This window comes from Moschus berezovskii, chromosome 19, assembly GCF_049115385.1.
Source record: "Moschus berezovskii isolate FMDL1 chromosome 19, NW_MosBer_1.0, whole genome shotgun sequence".
Lineage (NCBI taxonomy): Eukaryota > Metazoa > Chordata > Mammalia > Artiodactyla > Moschidae > Moschus > Moschus berezovskii.
In genome coordinates this window covers 61,030,303-61,048,037 of record NC_142478.1, presented here as the reverse complement: position 1 = coordinate 61,048,037, position 17,735 = coordinate 61,030,303, and the positions used below count along the sequence as shown (strand labels likewise).

The window sequence follows — 17,735 nt, the reverse complement described above, 5'->3', positions numbered from 1 at the left end:
TGATTTTCTGCCCTAAGACTCTGAAAAGTTTTAGTTCCCACTTTGCAGCTTGGCAGCCGGCAGGCGTGCCCTGGTGCTACCTGGAAGCTGTACAGAACTGCAATATTGATCTCCACCAGTGCCTGGTCCTTCCACAGAGAGGATGTCTTCCTCATGTCCAAGTTCATCTTCTTGGCCACATCCTGAAAGGAGAGGGAAACACAGACTCACAGGCCAGGCTACCTCTGGGTTTCAGACTAAAGAGGGACCAGCAGCACCAATAAAATTCTTCACTAGTTAATGAACTCATATGCAGACTAATTCACTCAAATTTTTTTTATTGAGGATATACTGGTAGTAACTAGAGGGACTTGACTGGCCCTTTGGTTAGTGAGCTTACCTTCCAGAGGCGGGGGGAGAGACAGAAAATAGTACTGTGATGGGTGTTAATTCCTAGGAAGAAAATAAGGCAAGGAACTAGGAGAAAGAGGGATATAGGGGCAGGATGAATTGAACCAGGATAGTCACTGAAGGACCACTGCAAAGGTGGCACACACATGAGATCCAAATGATGAGAAGAAGCAAGACATTTGAAAATCTTGGGAGGAAATGTTCTAGGCAGAAAGAATAGTATGTGTGAAGACCCTGGGGTGGGATCAGGCTGGTGTTGAGATACAGAAAGAAGGTCAATGTATTTGAATGGTAGGGAGTCAGGGGGACGCAGGACTCTGATGATAAAGGGGGACACAGGACTCTGATGAAAAAGAGAGACGCAGGACTGGATTAGGCAGGGTGTGCGAAGGGGTCAGGGTTTTATTTCAAATATGATGAGGAGGGTCTTTGAAGGGCTTTAAGGAGCTATTCGGGTCTGGGAGTGATAGCAGTTGCTATCTTTTTTTAAAAATTCTTCTTTTTCTTTCTTATCATCACTACTTTCTATTGGGGAAAGCTCTCCACCCATTCCGTTTCATCTCTGGAGTGGCCGCTGCTTGTATCTAGATCATGAGTATTTTGAGTTTATGGAGACACCTGTCGACTCCATTTGACAGATAAGGAAACTGAGGTTCAGACTGATGAACAGACTTGCTTGCAGCCCACAGAGCCAGCTGGCCTCAGTTCTGGAGCCCAGGGAGCTGAGTAACACCCAAGACCTGGGAGCAGCTCCCCAGCCAGTCGACTCCTTTGGCAAAACTGCTTGGCAAAAACAGCCCCTGACATTTAAGTTACGGCTCCAGCTCCAGTAGGAGCTGATGTCAGAAGCAGGGAAGACCCAACAGCAAATCCATTAATTAGAGCCTGGCTTCTCACTTCCTCTGTCAATTCTAGTCATTTGTGGGAACCTAGGTCTCATTATGGGGCTAGAATGTGACAATTTCTCAAGTTTGAGTAAATTGCTTCGCAGGCCCAGCTGTCAACATTTGTACATAATGGCAGTTAGAGTCGGAAGGCTGGGGCGGGACCGAGTCTCATTTAAGTTACCCAGTGACTACTCTTTGCAATCGAAATGTGAACCCGAATCATGAAAGCAGACATTAATTTACTCCTTGGAGACTGGGGCGTTAGGTTCTGTTTGGGGTCTTTTAGCGGTGACACAAATGCAAAGAGTAAGAAATTGGCTACTTTACATAAATACATATAAAACTTGAGTTATTTTATAAAAGAGAGTGTGTACAATCAGTCATGCTGCTATTGTTATTTCTACCACATTATTTTGGTTAAAACAATAGAAATTAGTTGCAGCGTCATCTAATGACTTCTTTCAAGTCATATGTATTAAGTCAAATACATATGACTTTAAAAAATCCCCAAACATGACTTGAGCCACCTCTCTGGAAATTGCCTAGAAATGTTTTTTCCTTTCCTGTCAGGAGTTTGTATAGATCAAGTGTCAGAGGTATTGGTTTGATAACATTTATATGTTGCAGTATAATTACTGCTGTAGGGTGAGTTAACACCTCTATCCAGTCACATAATTACCATTTCTTTCTTTGTGGTGAGATTAAGATATAGTTTCTCTGCAACTTTGAAATTCATAACACAGTATCATTATTGATAACAGTAATAACTACCTGTGCATTAGATCTCCAGGACTTACCTGCAAGTTGTAAGTCTGTACACATCAACAAACATCTTTCCCAGTTCTCCTGCCACCTCCCACTGCCACCACCCTCCCCGCGCCCCTGTTTACAGCCCCTGGTAACCACTCTCCTCTCTGTTTTATGGAGTTTGGCTTTTTTAAGATTCCATATAGAAGTGAGATCACCCAGTGTCTGTCTTTTTATGTCTGATTTATGTCATTAGCACAGTGCCCTCAAGGTCCACCCAGGTGAATGTCCATGGATTTTTAACCCTATAAACCTAACGCTTGACTCTGAATTCGAACTTTGCTCTGTGCTTTGTTTACTGTTTGACATAGGCTCAGTGCTTAACTTCTCTGTTTCTCAGTGTTGCCTTTTGAAATAAGGCCAACCACAGCAGACTGTTGTTAGAAACAGCATTTGCTGACAAAACCGCAGCGATGCTGACACATTCAGCAAAGCGGAGCTCCAGGGAGCAGTCTGCCCCAGCCATGTTCAGTAGATGAAGATGACTCAGCCTGGGGTGGGGGCAGCAGCGGAATGGGGGGTGGGGAGTCAGACCCTCCACTGAGAAATGCACATGGTGGGAAAAATCACCGCCAACCCTCCCTCCTTGTTTTTTCAGAAAAGATACCAAAAATGCCCCAAGTTCACGCCCCTTCCCAAAGCTTCTAACCAGGTTTGACCTTGACAGGCAGGGCAGTAGAATGGTTATGAACTTGGGTCATAACACTAGCCTGGGTTCACACCCCAGCTCTGCCACTCCCCAGCTGTGTGACTCTGAACTTGTCATGTTAATCCATCAAAAGGCCTCAGTTTCCTCACCTGTGAAGGGGGGCTTTTCACACCCGGAGGATGTGATGAAGATCAAATGAGCAAACAATAGTCTGCAAAGCACTTGCAGTGGCACTCAGCATACAGCACACTACTCTTAATGCCACAGAAGCCTTCGGAAAGGCCAGGGGCTTCCTTGTAGCTGCAGGTTCTGTGTTAACCTCTTCCAGTTTCTGAGCCCCAGGGCTCAGCTGTGGGGAAGGACCACGGAGCCCACGCCCTCCACCCGTGCATCCCCCGTCAGGATGGCCCGGGAGGGGCTTCACCTCCAGGATGTTGTATCGGGAGCTGTCGCAGTAGTCACGGACGCCAATCTCTGTGCCCATGTACCAGCCGCTGAAGGGACAGGCGCTGAACTCCAGGCCGCCGATCTCCAGGAGCATGTTGGACACAGCGGGGAGGCCGTACCACTTCAGTCCAAGGTCCTTGAACCACTCGAACCTGTGGAGAGCAACACACCCAGCTCGCTGTGGGACGTGGGGTGGGAGCCTCGGGGGAAGACATGTGGGCGGGATCTTCTTAGCCTGGGGATGCCAAAATGCCAGCGACTGACTGGGGCTTACTACATTGGAACCTGATTCCTGGGCTCGCGCCTGACCTGTGGAATCACGCCACCATCCACATCAGAGGCCTGAGAATATGCACTTTCACATATTTCCCAGGTGATTTGCCTGGGAACCACTGCCATGGGCTGCTCTTTATCCCCTAAACTCACCTGGAAGGTGAATTCAGGAGAAAGTGAGCATCGCTGAGTTCCTTTTTCTTTTTAATTAACGTTTTGTTTTGTATTAGGGTATAGCCATTTAACAATGTTGTGATAATTTCAGGTGAACAGTAAAGAGACTCAGCCATACATTTACATGTATCCATTCTCCCCCAAACTCCCCTCCCATCCAGGCTGCCTCATAACACTGAGCAGAGTTCCCTGTACTACTCACTAGGTCCTTGCTGGTTATCCATTTTAAATACAGAGCCGCTGAGTTCCTTCTGACCTCAGGGCCTTTGCATGGCAGTTCCTTCCTCTTTTCCTTCTGTGCCTGTCCAGCTCTTACTCACACTTTCTCAGCTAAAATGCTGCTTACTCTGGAAGCCTTCTCTGATGCCCGATCTGGGTTGGGTCAGGCAGCTTTATGCCTCTAGGTACCATAACATTATTTTGCAACACTCGATTGGAATTAAGTGGCTTATTTGGGTAACCAAATCTCCTCTTTGAGACTGAAAGCACCATGAAGGTGGGGACCAAGTCAGTGACAAAGGCCTGCACAATGCATGACCCAGAGTGGGAATAATAAACAGTTTTGAATGACAAGCGAATGAATGAATGGAGGCCAAGTTTCACCACTGACTTGGTCGAGATCCTAGGTACCCGGCAGTGTCAGGAGCCTTAGGACACTTGCTCCATCTCTAGGACCTGGACTGGGGTGGGGCAAGTAAGGCACTGGTTGTGGGTGCAAAATTGAGAAGCACCGACAAACCCAGTAATCAAGATCAAATATTCTAAATTAATTCAGTGTCTTAAAAAAATATTAACACAAAACCTCCATGATGAACAAAACATCAAAAAACTTTACATAAAGACAGGATCCCACTCTGCACCGGTATAATTTACCTCACTTGCTTACCCTAATCTCAGCCATGAATTGGTCCTTGTTTAAGAATTTTGATACATTATGCATCATGGATTTAAAAAGCTAATCTTGATTTTTTTAAATTACATTAAAATACTATTTATTTGATGATTGATTTCTTTGGTGCTTCCTCCGCCAGTTTTGCTGTTGAGGCCAGGTCTTATTGTGGAGTTCTTTTACTCTCGAAAAGTGTAAATTCTATTTGTATTGCTGGCCTCAGCCCTCACAGCCCCATCCCAGCTCCAAACTACTGTTGAACTTGAGCTGCATCAGGTCACGTGGAGTTTTTAATGGTCCCCTCTATTTAAAATTTGCACCCATAACAATACAGGAAGCGCTTCTGCTCTTTTGCCCTTTGTGTGTGTGTGCTTCAGTCATGTCTGACTCTTTGTGACCCCATGGACTGCAGCCCACCAGGCTACTCTGTCCATGAGATTCTCCAGGCAAGAACACTGGAGTGGGTTGCCATTCCCTTCTCCAATTTTGGCCCTTAGGGTTGGAAAATGGATAGGTCCAGGTTGATGGCTTAAAAGGAGTGGGGTAAAGAGGGAAATTTTTAAAGAATTGAAGTATAGTCAATATATAGTATTATATATTATAATATGTAATGCGTACAATACAGTGAAAGACATATATATAATCACTGTAATATATAAGGTGTACAATATAGTGATTCACAATTTTTAAAGGTTATATTCCATTTATAGGTGTAAAATACGGCTATATTGGGACTCCCCTGGTGGCTCAGACAGTAAAGAACCTGCCTGCAATGTGGGAGACCTGGGTTCGATCCCTGGGTTGGAAAGATGCCCTGGAGGAGGGCATGGCAACCCACTCCAGTATTCTTGCCTGGAGAATCCCATGGACAGAGGAGCCTGGGAGGTTACAGTCCGTGGGGTCGCAAAGAGTCGGACAGACTGAGAGACTAAGCACAAAGCACTGGCTATATTCCCTATGTTGTACAGTGTATTCTTGTAGCTTATTTATTTTATCCATAATGGTTTTTACCTCTTTTTCCCCTATCCCTCTACTGCCCCTCACCTATTCCGTCTCCCCACTGAGACCACTAGTTTATTCTCTGTATCTGTATTCTCTATATTCTGTATATCTGTATTCTCTATCTCCTTCTTTTTTGTTATATTCACTAGCTTGTTGTGTTTTTTAGGTTCTACACCTAAGTGTTATCATATAGTATTTGTCTTTCTTTATCTGACTTATAAGGAGGGGGATTTTGATTCAGAAAATATGATGGTCCCTCGGCTGGTAAAGGAGGAATTACTGATCCGAGGGAACCTGCCTTGCCTTGGCCCCATGGTGAGGATAGGAACCAAGACCCCTCTCAGCCTCTGTCTGGGCTGGAGAGACAGGAGGGGGCTCTGGGGTTGGGCAGAGAGGGGCACTGGGCAAACCACTCCCCCACCCTCCCCTTCCCCACACCAGGTCCTCTTACTTGGGGTGCCTGATGGGGACTTCCAGCACCAACTCTGGAGGGATCTGGAAGAGCTCCGGGTCATTGCCGTTCGCCTGGAGCAGGAGCGGCAGGACATCGAAGCGGCTTCGTGGGGGTTTCCAGCCCTGCTGTATGCAGATCTGCAAGCAGAGCCACCAGGTCAGACCACAGAGCCCCAGGCCCTCCAGACGCAACAGGGGTGAGGGGAGAGACAGTGGTCCCAGGGCCCACCCCCCAGCGGCCCCTCCCTCTGGAGGCTCCGGGCCACGCCACCTCCTATATTAAGTTCTCCCTGATATCATCACATAACTAGTACAACTCCCTGTGGTTCCACAGGACAGAAGACAAACCTGTCCTCTGGCCCCTCACTTGGTGATGTTTTCTGGGCCTTCCATGTCCTCTGGGAACTCCCAGAGCAAGGGTTGAACTGACGCTTGCACTGGAAGTATTTACACTCCGTGCCCTGAGTGCAAAGACACGAAGAAAATCTACCAAATTGGATGAGGGCAGATCTCTCAGAATGACCACAGAAAAATGCACCTGCTAGAGCAGCTATCCATTGAAATATAAAGCCAGCTATGCCAAAGCCTTTGACTGTGTGGATCACAATAAACTGTGGAACATTCTGAAAGAGATGGGAATCCCAGACCACCTGACCTGCCTCTTGAGAAACCTGTATGCAGGTCAGGAAGCAACAGTTAGAACTGGACATGGAACAACAGACTGGTTCCAAATAGGAAAAGGTGTACGTCAAGGTTGTATATTGTCACCTTGCTTATTTAACTTATATGCAGAGTACATCATGAGGAACGCTGGGCTGGAAGAAGCACAAGCTGGAATCAAGATTGCTGGGAGAAATATCAATAACCTCAGATATGCAGATGACACTACCCTTATGGCAGAAAGTGAAGAGGAACTCAAAAGCCTCTTGATGAAAGTGAAAGAGGAGAGTGAAAAGGTTGGTTTGAAGCTCAACATTCAGAAAACAAAGATCATGGCATCTGGTCCCATCACTTCATGGGAAATAGATGGAAAAACAGTGGAAACAGTGTCAGACTTTGTTTTTTTGGGCTCCAAAATCACTGCAGATGCTGATTGCAGCCATGAAATTAAAAGACGCTTGTTCCTTGGAAGGAAAGTTATGACCAACCTTGATAGTATATTAAAAAGCAGAGACATTACTTTGCCAACCAAGGTCCGTCTAGTCAAGGCAATGGTTTTTCCCGTGGTCATGTATGGATGTGAGAGTTGGACTGTGAAGAAGGCTGATCGCCGAAGAATCGATGCTTTTGAACTGTGGTGTTGGAGAAGACTCTTGAGAGTCCCTTATACTGCAAGGAGATCCAACCAGTCCATTCTAAAGGAGATCAATCCTGGATGTTCATTGGAGGGACTGATGCTAAAGCTGAAACTCCAATACTTTGGCCACCTCATGCGACGAGTTGACTCACTGGAAAAAGACTCTGATGCTGGGAAAGGTTGGGGGCGGGAGGAGAAGGGGACAACCGAGAATGAGATGGCTGGATGGCATCACCGACTCTGTGGACATGAGTTTGAGTGTACTCCGGGAGTTGGTGATGGACAGGGAGGCCTGGCGTGCTGTGATTCATGGGGTCGTGGAGAGTCGGACACGACTGAGCAACTGAACTGAACTGAACTGATGTAAGTAATTTAAAATTTTCTAACAGACACATTTAAAAACATATTAAAAAACCCCTAAAGCAAACCAGGCAAAGATAAATTTAAATAATATATCCATTTGAAATGGTTTTAATTTCAATAATATTTAATTAGTTATTAATTATAGCATGATATCGATTATATAATTTATATAATTAATATTTATATAAAATATTGATGGTATATAAATATTATATAATATTGATAGCATATATAACTATAAACTATAATATTAATATGTTAATAGGGGCACAGCGGTAAAGAATCCACCTGCCAGTGCAGGAGACAAAGAGTCAGACATGACTGAATGACTGAGCATGTGCACAAGCGCGCAAGTGTACACACACTCACACACACACACATACGTGGTGTGGTTCAGTCACTAAGTTGTGTCTGACTGTTCTGTGACCTCAGGGACCGCAGCCCACCATGCTCCTCTGTCCATGGCATTTCCCAGGCAAGAATACTGAAGTGCGTTGCCATTTCCTTCTCTGGGGGATCTTCCCAACCCAGGAATCGAACCCGTGTTTCCTGCATTGGCAGACAGATTCTTGACCCCTGAGCCACCAGGGAAACCTTATTAACAGTATATTTGGCACTAAAATTAAATATGAAATATATCTGTTAATCGAATAAAATATAAAAATATATAATTAAAACACCATTAACTGATTAATGATAATTAATATTAATATATTAAAACATTTAACACAAAATTAACTGTATGTGTTAATACAATAAATGTCTTAATTTATTAATAAATAGGAATTTTTTCTTTTCAGTCGCTCAGTCGTGTCTGACTCTTTGCAACCGCATGAATCACAGCACGCCAGGCCTCCCTGTCCATCACCGACTCCCGGAGTTCACTCAAACTCATGTCTGTCGAGTCGGTGATGCCATCCAGCCATGTCATTCTCTGTCGTCCCCTTCTCCTCCCGCCCCCAATCCTTCCCAGCATCAGAGTCTTTTCCAGTGAGTCAACTTGTCGCATGAAGTGGCCAAAGTATTGGAGTTTATAGATTAGTCCAATATTACCCACAACATTATTTTTCAGCAGGCAATCAAGACACAAATTACTAATGAGATCTTTCCGCTCTTTTTTTTTGTTCTGTCTCAGAGACAGTGTACCTTACACTTAGGGCACGTTTCCATTTGGACTCACAACATGTGGTCACTGGCGAGGTGCGGCGTGGCTGCCACGCTGGGGCTTTCGAAAGTTACAGTTATGTGGTTATGTTTGGGGTGATTCCCTCTGCTGGGCTGGTAGACAGAGGAAGCACAGAAGTGTGGGTTTAGGAGAGCATGTGGTGTCAGTGAGGTTTCTGGGGACAGAAGGAGAGGAAGGGGCTGTGGCATGTCTGTTCTGGCTGCCGCAAGGACAAGGTGAGCCAAGTATACAGTCAGAGCTCAGCCAGGTGGAGCAGAGTCTGGCTGAGCCTAAACGGCACAGGTGTGACTCCTGGTCGCCCTGCTTACAGCCCCCTCTCCAGGATAGTAACATTTTAATAAGAAAAGCTCCTGCAAATGAAGTCAGTAGCCATGAGGGTACGGGGCAGCCCCCTCACGGGGAAGGTACTGGGGTGGGGCAGGAGGGTGGTCTGAGGAAAGAACAAGGATGAAGCAGAATGGCGGCTGAGTGGGTGACAAATTAAACGGGTACCAGGCCTGTATGCCTGAGGTGTTCCAGGCGTGGGGTCAGCCTATGACACCTCCTGTGGGCATAGATGTTGGAAGCTTCCAGGCCTTACCTGTGCTACCTGTGTACCTCAACACCTGGAAGGAACCTGGATGGGGAGAAGGTGCGGTTCGTGTTCCGGCGGCTTGTATGAACTGACTTGGGCTGCCAGCAATAGTGGGGTGCTGGAGAGTCAAGTTCATCCAGAGAGGGGTTGGGAGGGTGGGCAGCAATGTCGTGCAGAGAAATGAATGAATGCATGAAGGGGATGAGGCTGACATATACCTCACTCAGAAAAGATGGCGCCAGGGGCTCCCTGGTGGCAAGGACTCTGCACTCCCAATGCAGGAGGCTCGAGTTCAATCCCTGGTCAGGGAACTAGATCCTACATGCTGCAACTAAGAGTGTGCGTGGCACAACTTAAGATTCCACATTGACTAAAAGACCCCACATGCAGCAACTAAGACCCAGTGCAGCCAAATAAGTATTTTTATAAAAGAAAAGAAATGATGATGCTAGGTATGACTTCCACATATTAGTTCCCCTCCTCCTGGGGGAAGGCAGATTTGGCCTGTACCTCTAGCTTTCCCTTTGCTATTGCAGTAGTCCTGGACAATGCATTTGGCCAGTCTGAGTATGACTCAGTCTATTCATCTGTGAAATGGGACAACAGTTCCCATCATGAGGGTCGGGTGATGTAATGACATGAAAACGACCAGCTGTAACAGAACCAGCTGGACTGGAGGCAGACAGACAGAGGAGGTGAGTAAGCTGCCCCTACTGCCTACTCTCTCTATGATGATATTAAACCAAGAAAAGTCTGTGGATAAAGAGAGTTTGGGGGATGAGAGTCTGGGTGGGGGAGGGGGGGCGCGTACCTCCGTGAACTCCACGTTGGCTGGGTCCCCCAGGATGGAGCCATCGGGCTGCTTGTAGCCAGCGTAGCGGATGAGCTGGGCGTTCCAAACGCGGAAGTCGTGTTTGCCGTCTGTCCTCTGGGGAAATATGGTGATCGCGGATCTGCGGTGGAGAGAGCGGGACATTTGGCATCAGGGCTGGGCTTGCACTCCAGAGAAAGACTGAAAGAGGAGCTGCTCAGGTCAGCAGTGCACAAGGCTCAGGGTGGATTCACATCTGCTCCGAGGCCCCTGGGGCGCATGGAGCAGCTGCTGGAAGGGGTAGGACTCTGCTCTGTCCCCTCCACTGACCACTAGGTGAGGAAGGGCGGAGGAAGGGAAGCCCTGGGCCAGCTCGCAGAAGGAAACAGAATGCTTCTCCAACTGGAGTCTTTCGAACAATCTTGACTTGGGCCATTTTTCCAGAAAGTTCTTTTGCAGCATTTAATCCTCAGGGGGAGAAAAAAATCATCAGAACTCACCACTGATTCCCAGTTTCAGTCTTTCTTTTACCACCATCATTACTGCCCCAGTTGCTCACCCCCTCTACAGATTTATGATTAATAGATCAACTTTCATTTGTACTGATATTTATGCATTTTAAAAAAGTGAAGACTGCCCCTGGCCTCACTCACCCAGACAGGCAGCTGTGAGACCCTGTATTATCAAACTGTAGAAAGATGTTGTTGCCTGCAAAAGGCACCTCACTGGAGCCCTGCCCTCTTCTTGAGAAAAGGGAGACCAGCAGTTTGGAGAGATGTTAATGATGCCTTATTCTCTTTGGCACCATCAGAAAGACTGAAAAAAAGGAGAGTAAATTTTTCACAAAGTGATTCAGTGTTGGGACTTCCCTGGTGGTCCAGTGGTTAAGATTCCGTGCGCCCAAAGCAGGGGGCCTGGCTTAAATCCCTGGTCAGGGAACTAGATCCCACATGCTACAACTAAGAGCTGGTGTGGCCAAAAAAAGAGTGGTTCAACATTATCTCTTGCCAGGAGCTCTTGTCACCTGGACTCATCAGTTCCATCCATGAACCAAACCGAAGGCTATGGAAGCCACGTCCTGGCTTATGTCAACATGGGGGTGACATCATAGGTCCAACTCCATGCTCACAGATCTCCCATTCATATCTTGCCCTGGAGCCCTGCTCCTGCTGCCTGCCTTGGTTGGAGTCCGTTTCTGCTGTCATGTACCTGATTTCAAGGCCCAACTCAAATCTGCCTTCTTCACACAGCATCGCCTGTCTTATCCGGTTCCCAGGGCCTCCTTTCTGAGCACATTTAGGTCTTGCTCTCTGCACAAGATCGTATCGCATTTAATTCTGCAGGGAGTGGTGTGTCACACCTTGGGGTGAATCTGGAACCCGGGCTGAAGGTGAAGTCACAGAGAGCCAAAGATGCTCTTAAGAATCTCTTGGCAAGGGTGCCAAGATGAACACAGACTGAGTCAAACTGCCAGCATTTCCCGCCAGTGTTCAAACACATGGCTATTTGGCTGAGCACCAGATAACACATGTTTGTTTACATATATTTTAAAAGTATGTTTAGAAACTCCAGAATGACATGCAGTGGGATGGGATGCTTACTCTGTGCAAGAATGAGCCCGGAGGAAGACACGGGACAGCTTCACACCTCCTGTCTCCCAAGTCTCCTGAGCTTGTCATGAAATGGCAAGTCAAATGCCCCGTCCTGTTTAAATTTCATCTCTTTCCCTCCCTTTCTCCCGCTTGCCTTCCTCACTTATTTTAGATTACTTCTATATATGGCATACATTCTCTTATGGTCTCTCACTGTGTCCAGATGTGTAGTTTAAAACTTGTTTAAAAAAAAAAAAGAATCAGCTGAATATCTTCAATAGAAGATCTCATTTAGACCTCCACCAATAGAAAATTGAAAAAAGTAAAGGTGCACTGCTTGGCCTCTGATTATCCTTGTCCCAAATCACTCCATCACAGCATCATTTGAAAACTTTCAAAATAACTCACAAACTCCTTGAGGCTAAGACCTTGGCTAGGCCATGCTTTAACGCTTAGGATATGCAGTTGAAGGGGGTTCTTTGTTGTTCTCTCAGGGGCAAGGTCTTTTCGGAAAAAGATGTGAATACTGATTTCCCCAGCAGGCCTTAAATGACAGGCTCTTTTCCCACCGGTGGGCTCAGGTGGCAAACACAATTTCCCTCTCAAGGAAGAGACACATCCAAGAAAAGCCATGCTTAATGCCAATAAGCCACTTCACAGATGAGCTCAGCATAGCCCAAGGGCTTGTGGGAATATCTGTGCAGTGGTCCTGTGCAGCCCCAAGGTGAGGCTGGTCCTCAGCTGCTGGGAACAGATGCAGGGGCAGGACCGAGGGAGTATGATTAACAAGTGTCACCGCCTGTCTGCGGCGTCCCAGCTGTTCCTTCTCAGCTGCTCCTCTCCCAGCTGAGACTTGCCAGCATGGAAGCCACTAGCTCACATCAGCGCCTGGCTGCTTTGGCCTGCGCCCTGCAGCTTTGTTCTTAGTGGGAGATAAGAGAAGTCCCAGATGTGGCTCAGCTTGGTGAAACCAGAAATGGTGGTCCCCACCGCAAAGGGAAGAGACGTTGCATTTGAAACCCTGGAAACCTCAGAGGCAGCTCCAGGCACCAGAGCTGGTGAAAGCGGGTCACCACCAGCAAGGGGGTCTTCCTCTTCCTGGGAATCTGAAACCTCTAGAGGTTGATATTAAACTGTGGGATGAACGTGATTGTGGTTGCTACACTTCTGCAAACCACGGGGGAGTCGATGTCTCTTGGGAGAGAAGGCATGTGGAGGTCAGAATGAGGAGGCCAGGCCACCTCTCCCCACGTGGCACTGGCCCCAAGGAAAGAGGGGGAGCAACTCTATGGCAGGGGAGCCAACTCCAGACTCAAGGGTCAACACTGTGGGGACGTCAGATTCCCTTTCCCCAAGCTGGTTGGCTCACCTGAGGTTCCCTTTGTTGGTGGCATACTTGATGTGGTTACAGATGTAGTTGAACATCCCATGAGCAGTGGTACAGTCTCGGGCATCAAACACCTGTAAGGGGTACAGTGTGGGAACAACTGCCTCCTCTTTCCCCATTTGGCCCTGCCCAGCAGCCCTCCCCTTGGAGAAGCACCCAGAGACCACCCTAGCTGCTGCCCCATAGGGTAGTGAGCATTTCATTACTGTGTTTTATAGTATCTTTTTATATTCTAATAACCATGGCTAATCAGACCAGGAAAAAATCCCCTAAAAGTAGGCATGGGGTGTAAGTGAACATGGGAAAGGAATGCTGAGCAGAGGAGTGACTTGTAATGGGCTGCCTGTATCTCTCGTGAGGCTGCTAGGGATTGGGGACTTTGTCAGCAAAGGTCTGTATAGTCAAAGCTATGGTTTTTCCAGTAGTCATGTATGGGTGTGAGAGTTGGACCATAAAGAAGGCTGAGGGCTGAAGAATTGGTGCTTTGAAATTGTGGTGCTCAAGGGACTCTTGAGAGTCCCCTGGACAGCAAGATCAAACCAGTCAATCCTAAAAGAAATTAACCCTGGATATTCATTGGAAGGACTGACGCTGAAACTCCAGTACTTTGGCCATCTATTGAGAACAGATGACTCATTGGAAAAGACCCTGATGCTGGGAAAGATTGAGGGCAAGAGGAAAAGGGGGCGACAGAGGATGAGATGGTTGGATGGCATCATCGACTCAGTGGACATGAGTTTGAGCAAACTCCAGGAGATAATGAAAGACAGGCAAGCTTTGCATGCTGCAGTCCATGGGGTTGCAAAGAATCATACAAGACTTAGTGACTGAACAACAGCAATAGGGACTTAAAACAAACAAAAATCAGACAAACTCCCCCTGAGACTGATAGCTAATCTATTTCCAACTTACAACTATTCTCCAAGGGAAAAATAATCATACCAGGAGTTGCAGAATCTAATGCTTTCAGGGAGTAAGCAAATAATGTAAATGAAGAGAGTAGGTGTAAGACAAAAGGGAGGAATGGGGTCTGGGGTAAACTGGAGAGTATAAACCCTACCTAGAGATGTAAAATTCAGTTTTTAAAAAAGATCGCTTTGGCTGAATAAAACATGACTACAAGCCAGATTTGGTCATGATCTGAGAATCTGGGACCCCATGATGACCATCTGAAAGCTCATCATGGCCACCAAGGGCCCTCGGTAGAAGCTGACCCTCTGTAGAAGCTGAGCTAAGGCGTAAGCTCATTCCCCCTTATCAGCCCCCACCAAAGGGCTCTTCACAATATCTGAGCCTGACTGCCCACCTGCAGCTTGGACCACTGGATCCTGCCGACGCAGCGGGAGGCGTTCCGCCAGGCGTGCTTGGCCCCGTAGATGAGCTCTGTGTCCTTGAGCTGGTAGGTGCTGGTGGTTTCGATCTCTTTGTTCACCTCTTCCAGCCTCTCCATGTGGGCTTTGGAGCCGAACCTGAGGGAAGAGGGAAGGGACACGGGAGCATTACTTTCCCTCCTCAGTTAGAGGTTGGTGGAAGGAGTGAGCTATTACAGGAGGCCAGAAGCCACGGAGAGTCTGAACTGATATCCGGACATGATAGTTCGTGCATAAAGCAGAGGCTGGCAAATTCAAATGCCTCCAAAGGCCCAAACATGGGACTGAACTGACTAGGTGGGGACTGTGGCAAATAGGTCAGCCCAAGACTAGTCCCCAGAGGGCAGCCTCAACTCTGTTCTAGACTGCTGTTGTCTGATCGGGGGCCAGTACTGCCCGGTCTTCTTTCAAGAGAAACTGAGAATCTCATTGTTAAAGGGAACTCTTCTCATTTCTAAACAAAATTTTAAATTTGTTTTTAAATAAATTCACTTTGAGACAGTTAAAAAAAATTCTTATGAAAAGTTGCAGGCTGACAAAAGGTGTAGAAAATAATATAATGAACATCTGTGTGCCAAGCCTGAGAAATCATTACTAAACAAGAAAATGTTTTATAATTCCTTGGGGACTACTCCTTACCATAGTTCACTTTCTTTCCAGAAGTGGTTGCTATTTTGAATGTTGCATTTAGCATTCTCATGCTTTAGTCTAGATTTTTGCCACTTGTGCATTGGTTGACCAAAAAGTTTGTTCAGGTTTTCTGATGTTATAGAAAAATGAATGAACTTCTTGGTCAGCCCAATATATATTCCCCTAAATCATGTATAGTATAATTTTTTATGAATGGTGCTGTCTTAAATGTATCTTCTATAATAGATACACTGTATCTATTGAGTAGAATGTATTTATCTTTTCTTTTCTTAAAGTTATTTGTGAGCTTCATTTCCATGAACACACAGAGCTTTAACTCACCCATTTTCATAGCTGTATAATGTTCCATTACAGAAACTGCCACAGTTCACTTACACATTCTCCTAACAATGGGGTTGAGGTCATTTCCAGCTCGTTGTTTAATTTCATTTTTTCCTATAATAACTACGCTTCAGTGAACATTCTTATGCTGACCTTCTTGTAAACAAGTGTGAAAGTTTCTTTAGGGAATATACCCAGGTGTGAAATTGCTTGAGGAGTTTCAAATTTAAGAGAAACTCTTCAGACTAAACAAAAACATGTCTAGGGGCTAGATCTGGCCCTTGTACATGATCAGGCCCAATTTTCAACCTTTGTGCATGGTGGGCAGAGGTGCTATGCTGTCTTGGTTCAACTGTCTGCAGAGTTGGACCTGAAGTCTTTGTACCCAGTACTGGGGCTCCCCAGTGTAGACATGAACTTGCCTTTTAATTGATGAGTAGTACTGATCAATGAACTCTTTGGCAAGAGGAAAGAGCTGTTCTTTTGTGCGGACGTCTTCAGGCTTTCGTATTTGCTGAGAAGGGAGCATGACAGACCCCATACAGATGTGCTCAGTGCATCCCGTTCCCTGGAAGGAAAAGAGGTTTGGGCTGTCACTTAGTTTCACCCAAGTGTGGCATGTATAGGACTGTGGTCTTGGCTCTGACATTCATGGTAGAGTTTCCCTGGCCTTTAACTCCCAAAGTGAATTTCTCACATACAAGCTTCCGGTCACTGTTGTACATGGTGATCAGCCCAGGTGAGGAAAAGATAACCAGCACTTTAGTGTGTGTGTTAGTCACTGAGTCATGTCCAACTCTTTGCAACCCCATGGACTGTAGTCTGTCAGGCTCCTTTGTCCATGGGATTCTCCAGGCAAGAATACTGGAGTGGGCTGCCATTTCTTCTCCAGGGTATCTTCCTGACCCAGGTATTGAACTCAGGTCTCCTGCATTTCAGACAGACTCTTTCCCATCTAAACCACCAGGGAAACCCTAACCAGCATCTTAAGGTTCTGTAATTATTTGCTCTATGCAATGAGGTGGGGTGAGGAGAGGGATTTTATCACTGTCATTCTCTGGGAATCAGAACCATTGATGCTGAATCTCCCAGTATTTAAAAAAATTTTTTGGCTGCACCATGTGGCATGTAAGATCTTAGTTACCAACCAGGGATCAAACCCATATCCCTTACATTGGAAGCATAGAGTCATAACCACTGGACCATCAGGGGAGTCCCCCTCCCAACTACTTTTTGATCCCATGTTGATCAAGAAGGACTAGTAGAGTGATTACAATAGCTCTTTTGAACATATCTACGGGATGCTGATTGCAGAAAATAGCCCCAATTCTTTCCCTCCGTCTATTCACGCCCTTTACTATGTGACTTTACAGCAATTGTCATCAAGAGGTGAAGTCTCCTCCCTCTCCTTTTGAATCTGAACTGGTTTGGGCCAACAGAAAATGGCAGAGGTGATGCTGCCCATTCTGATTCCAGGCCTCAAGAAATCTTACATGTTTCTGCTCATTCTCTCAGGACCCTGCACCCAGTGCATGGAGGAGGCCAAGCTACCTTACTGGAGGCTGAGAGGCCCCATGGAACAGAGCTGACTTATCCCAGCCAAGGCCCTCCTAGATCAGCCTGCCCAGAGCTGACCCCTCAGATGATTGTAGAAGCATGAGATCAACAGAAACACCCTGCCAATCTGTAGGTTCTGGAAAATAATAGTAGTGGTTGCTTTAGGTCACTAATTTTGGGGTGGCTTGTTACACAGTGATAGCTAACTGATACAACATTCCTGTTAGTTGCTCAGTCATGCCTGACTTTTTACAACCCCATGGACTGCAGCCCACCAGGCTCCTTTGTCCATGGAATTTTCCAGGCAAGGATACTGGAGTGGGTTGCCATTTCCTTCTCCAGGAGATCTTCCTGACTCAGGGATAGAACCCGGGTCTCCTGCACTGGAGGCAGATTCTTTACTGACTGAGATATAAGGGAAGCCCGTTTCCTACAATATAAAGAAACTGGTTGATTGATTGACTTTAAAATATATATACATTTAGAGGACAGATTGATAACTGAGAAGGCTTTGTTCAAACCTCCATCAGTGGTTGGATTGTGAGATGTAAAAAGAATGTCTTTAGGAGCAGCAATCCCCTTTTGGGTACAGGGGACAGAAATAAATAGTATTTGCACAGACAAGTATCTAACAGTGGTTCTCAAATGGGGGTGG

General features: G+C 46.4%; 1 protein-coding gene across 6 annotated transcripts in view; it reads right to left on the bottom strand.

Moving 5' to 3' along the window:
* NOS1 (nitric oxide synthase 1) overlaps positions 1-17,735 on the bottom strand; it is a 191,187-nt gene that overhangs the window by 42,149 nt on the left and 131,303 nt on the right. For all 6 annotated transcript variants that reach the window (XM_055405788.2, XM_055405786.2, XM_055405784.2 and 3 more), the window contains 7 exons: positions 15,946-16,091; positions 14,488-14,650; positions 13,164-13,255; positions 10,203-10,344; positions 5,970-6,109; positions 3,158-3,332; positions 81-182 (listed from right to left, as the gene is read on the bottom strand). In XM_055405788.2, the coding sequence (XP_055261763.2) occupies positions 81-182; positions 3,158-3,332; positions 5,970-6,109; positions 10,203-10,344; positions 13,164-13,255; positions 14,488-14,650; positions 15,946-16,091 (960 nt within the window). The remainder of the gene's footprint in view (positions 1-80; positions 183-3,157; positions 3,333-5,969; positions 6,110-10,202; positions 10,345-13,163; positions 13,256-14,487; positions 14,651-15,945; positions 16,092-17,735) is intronic.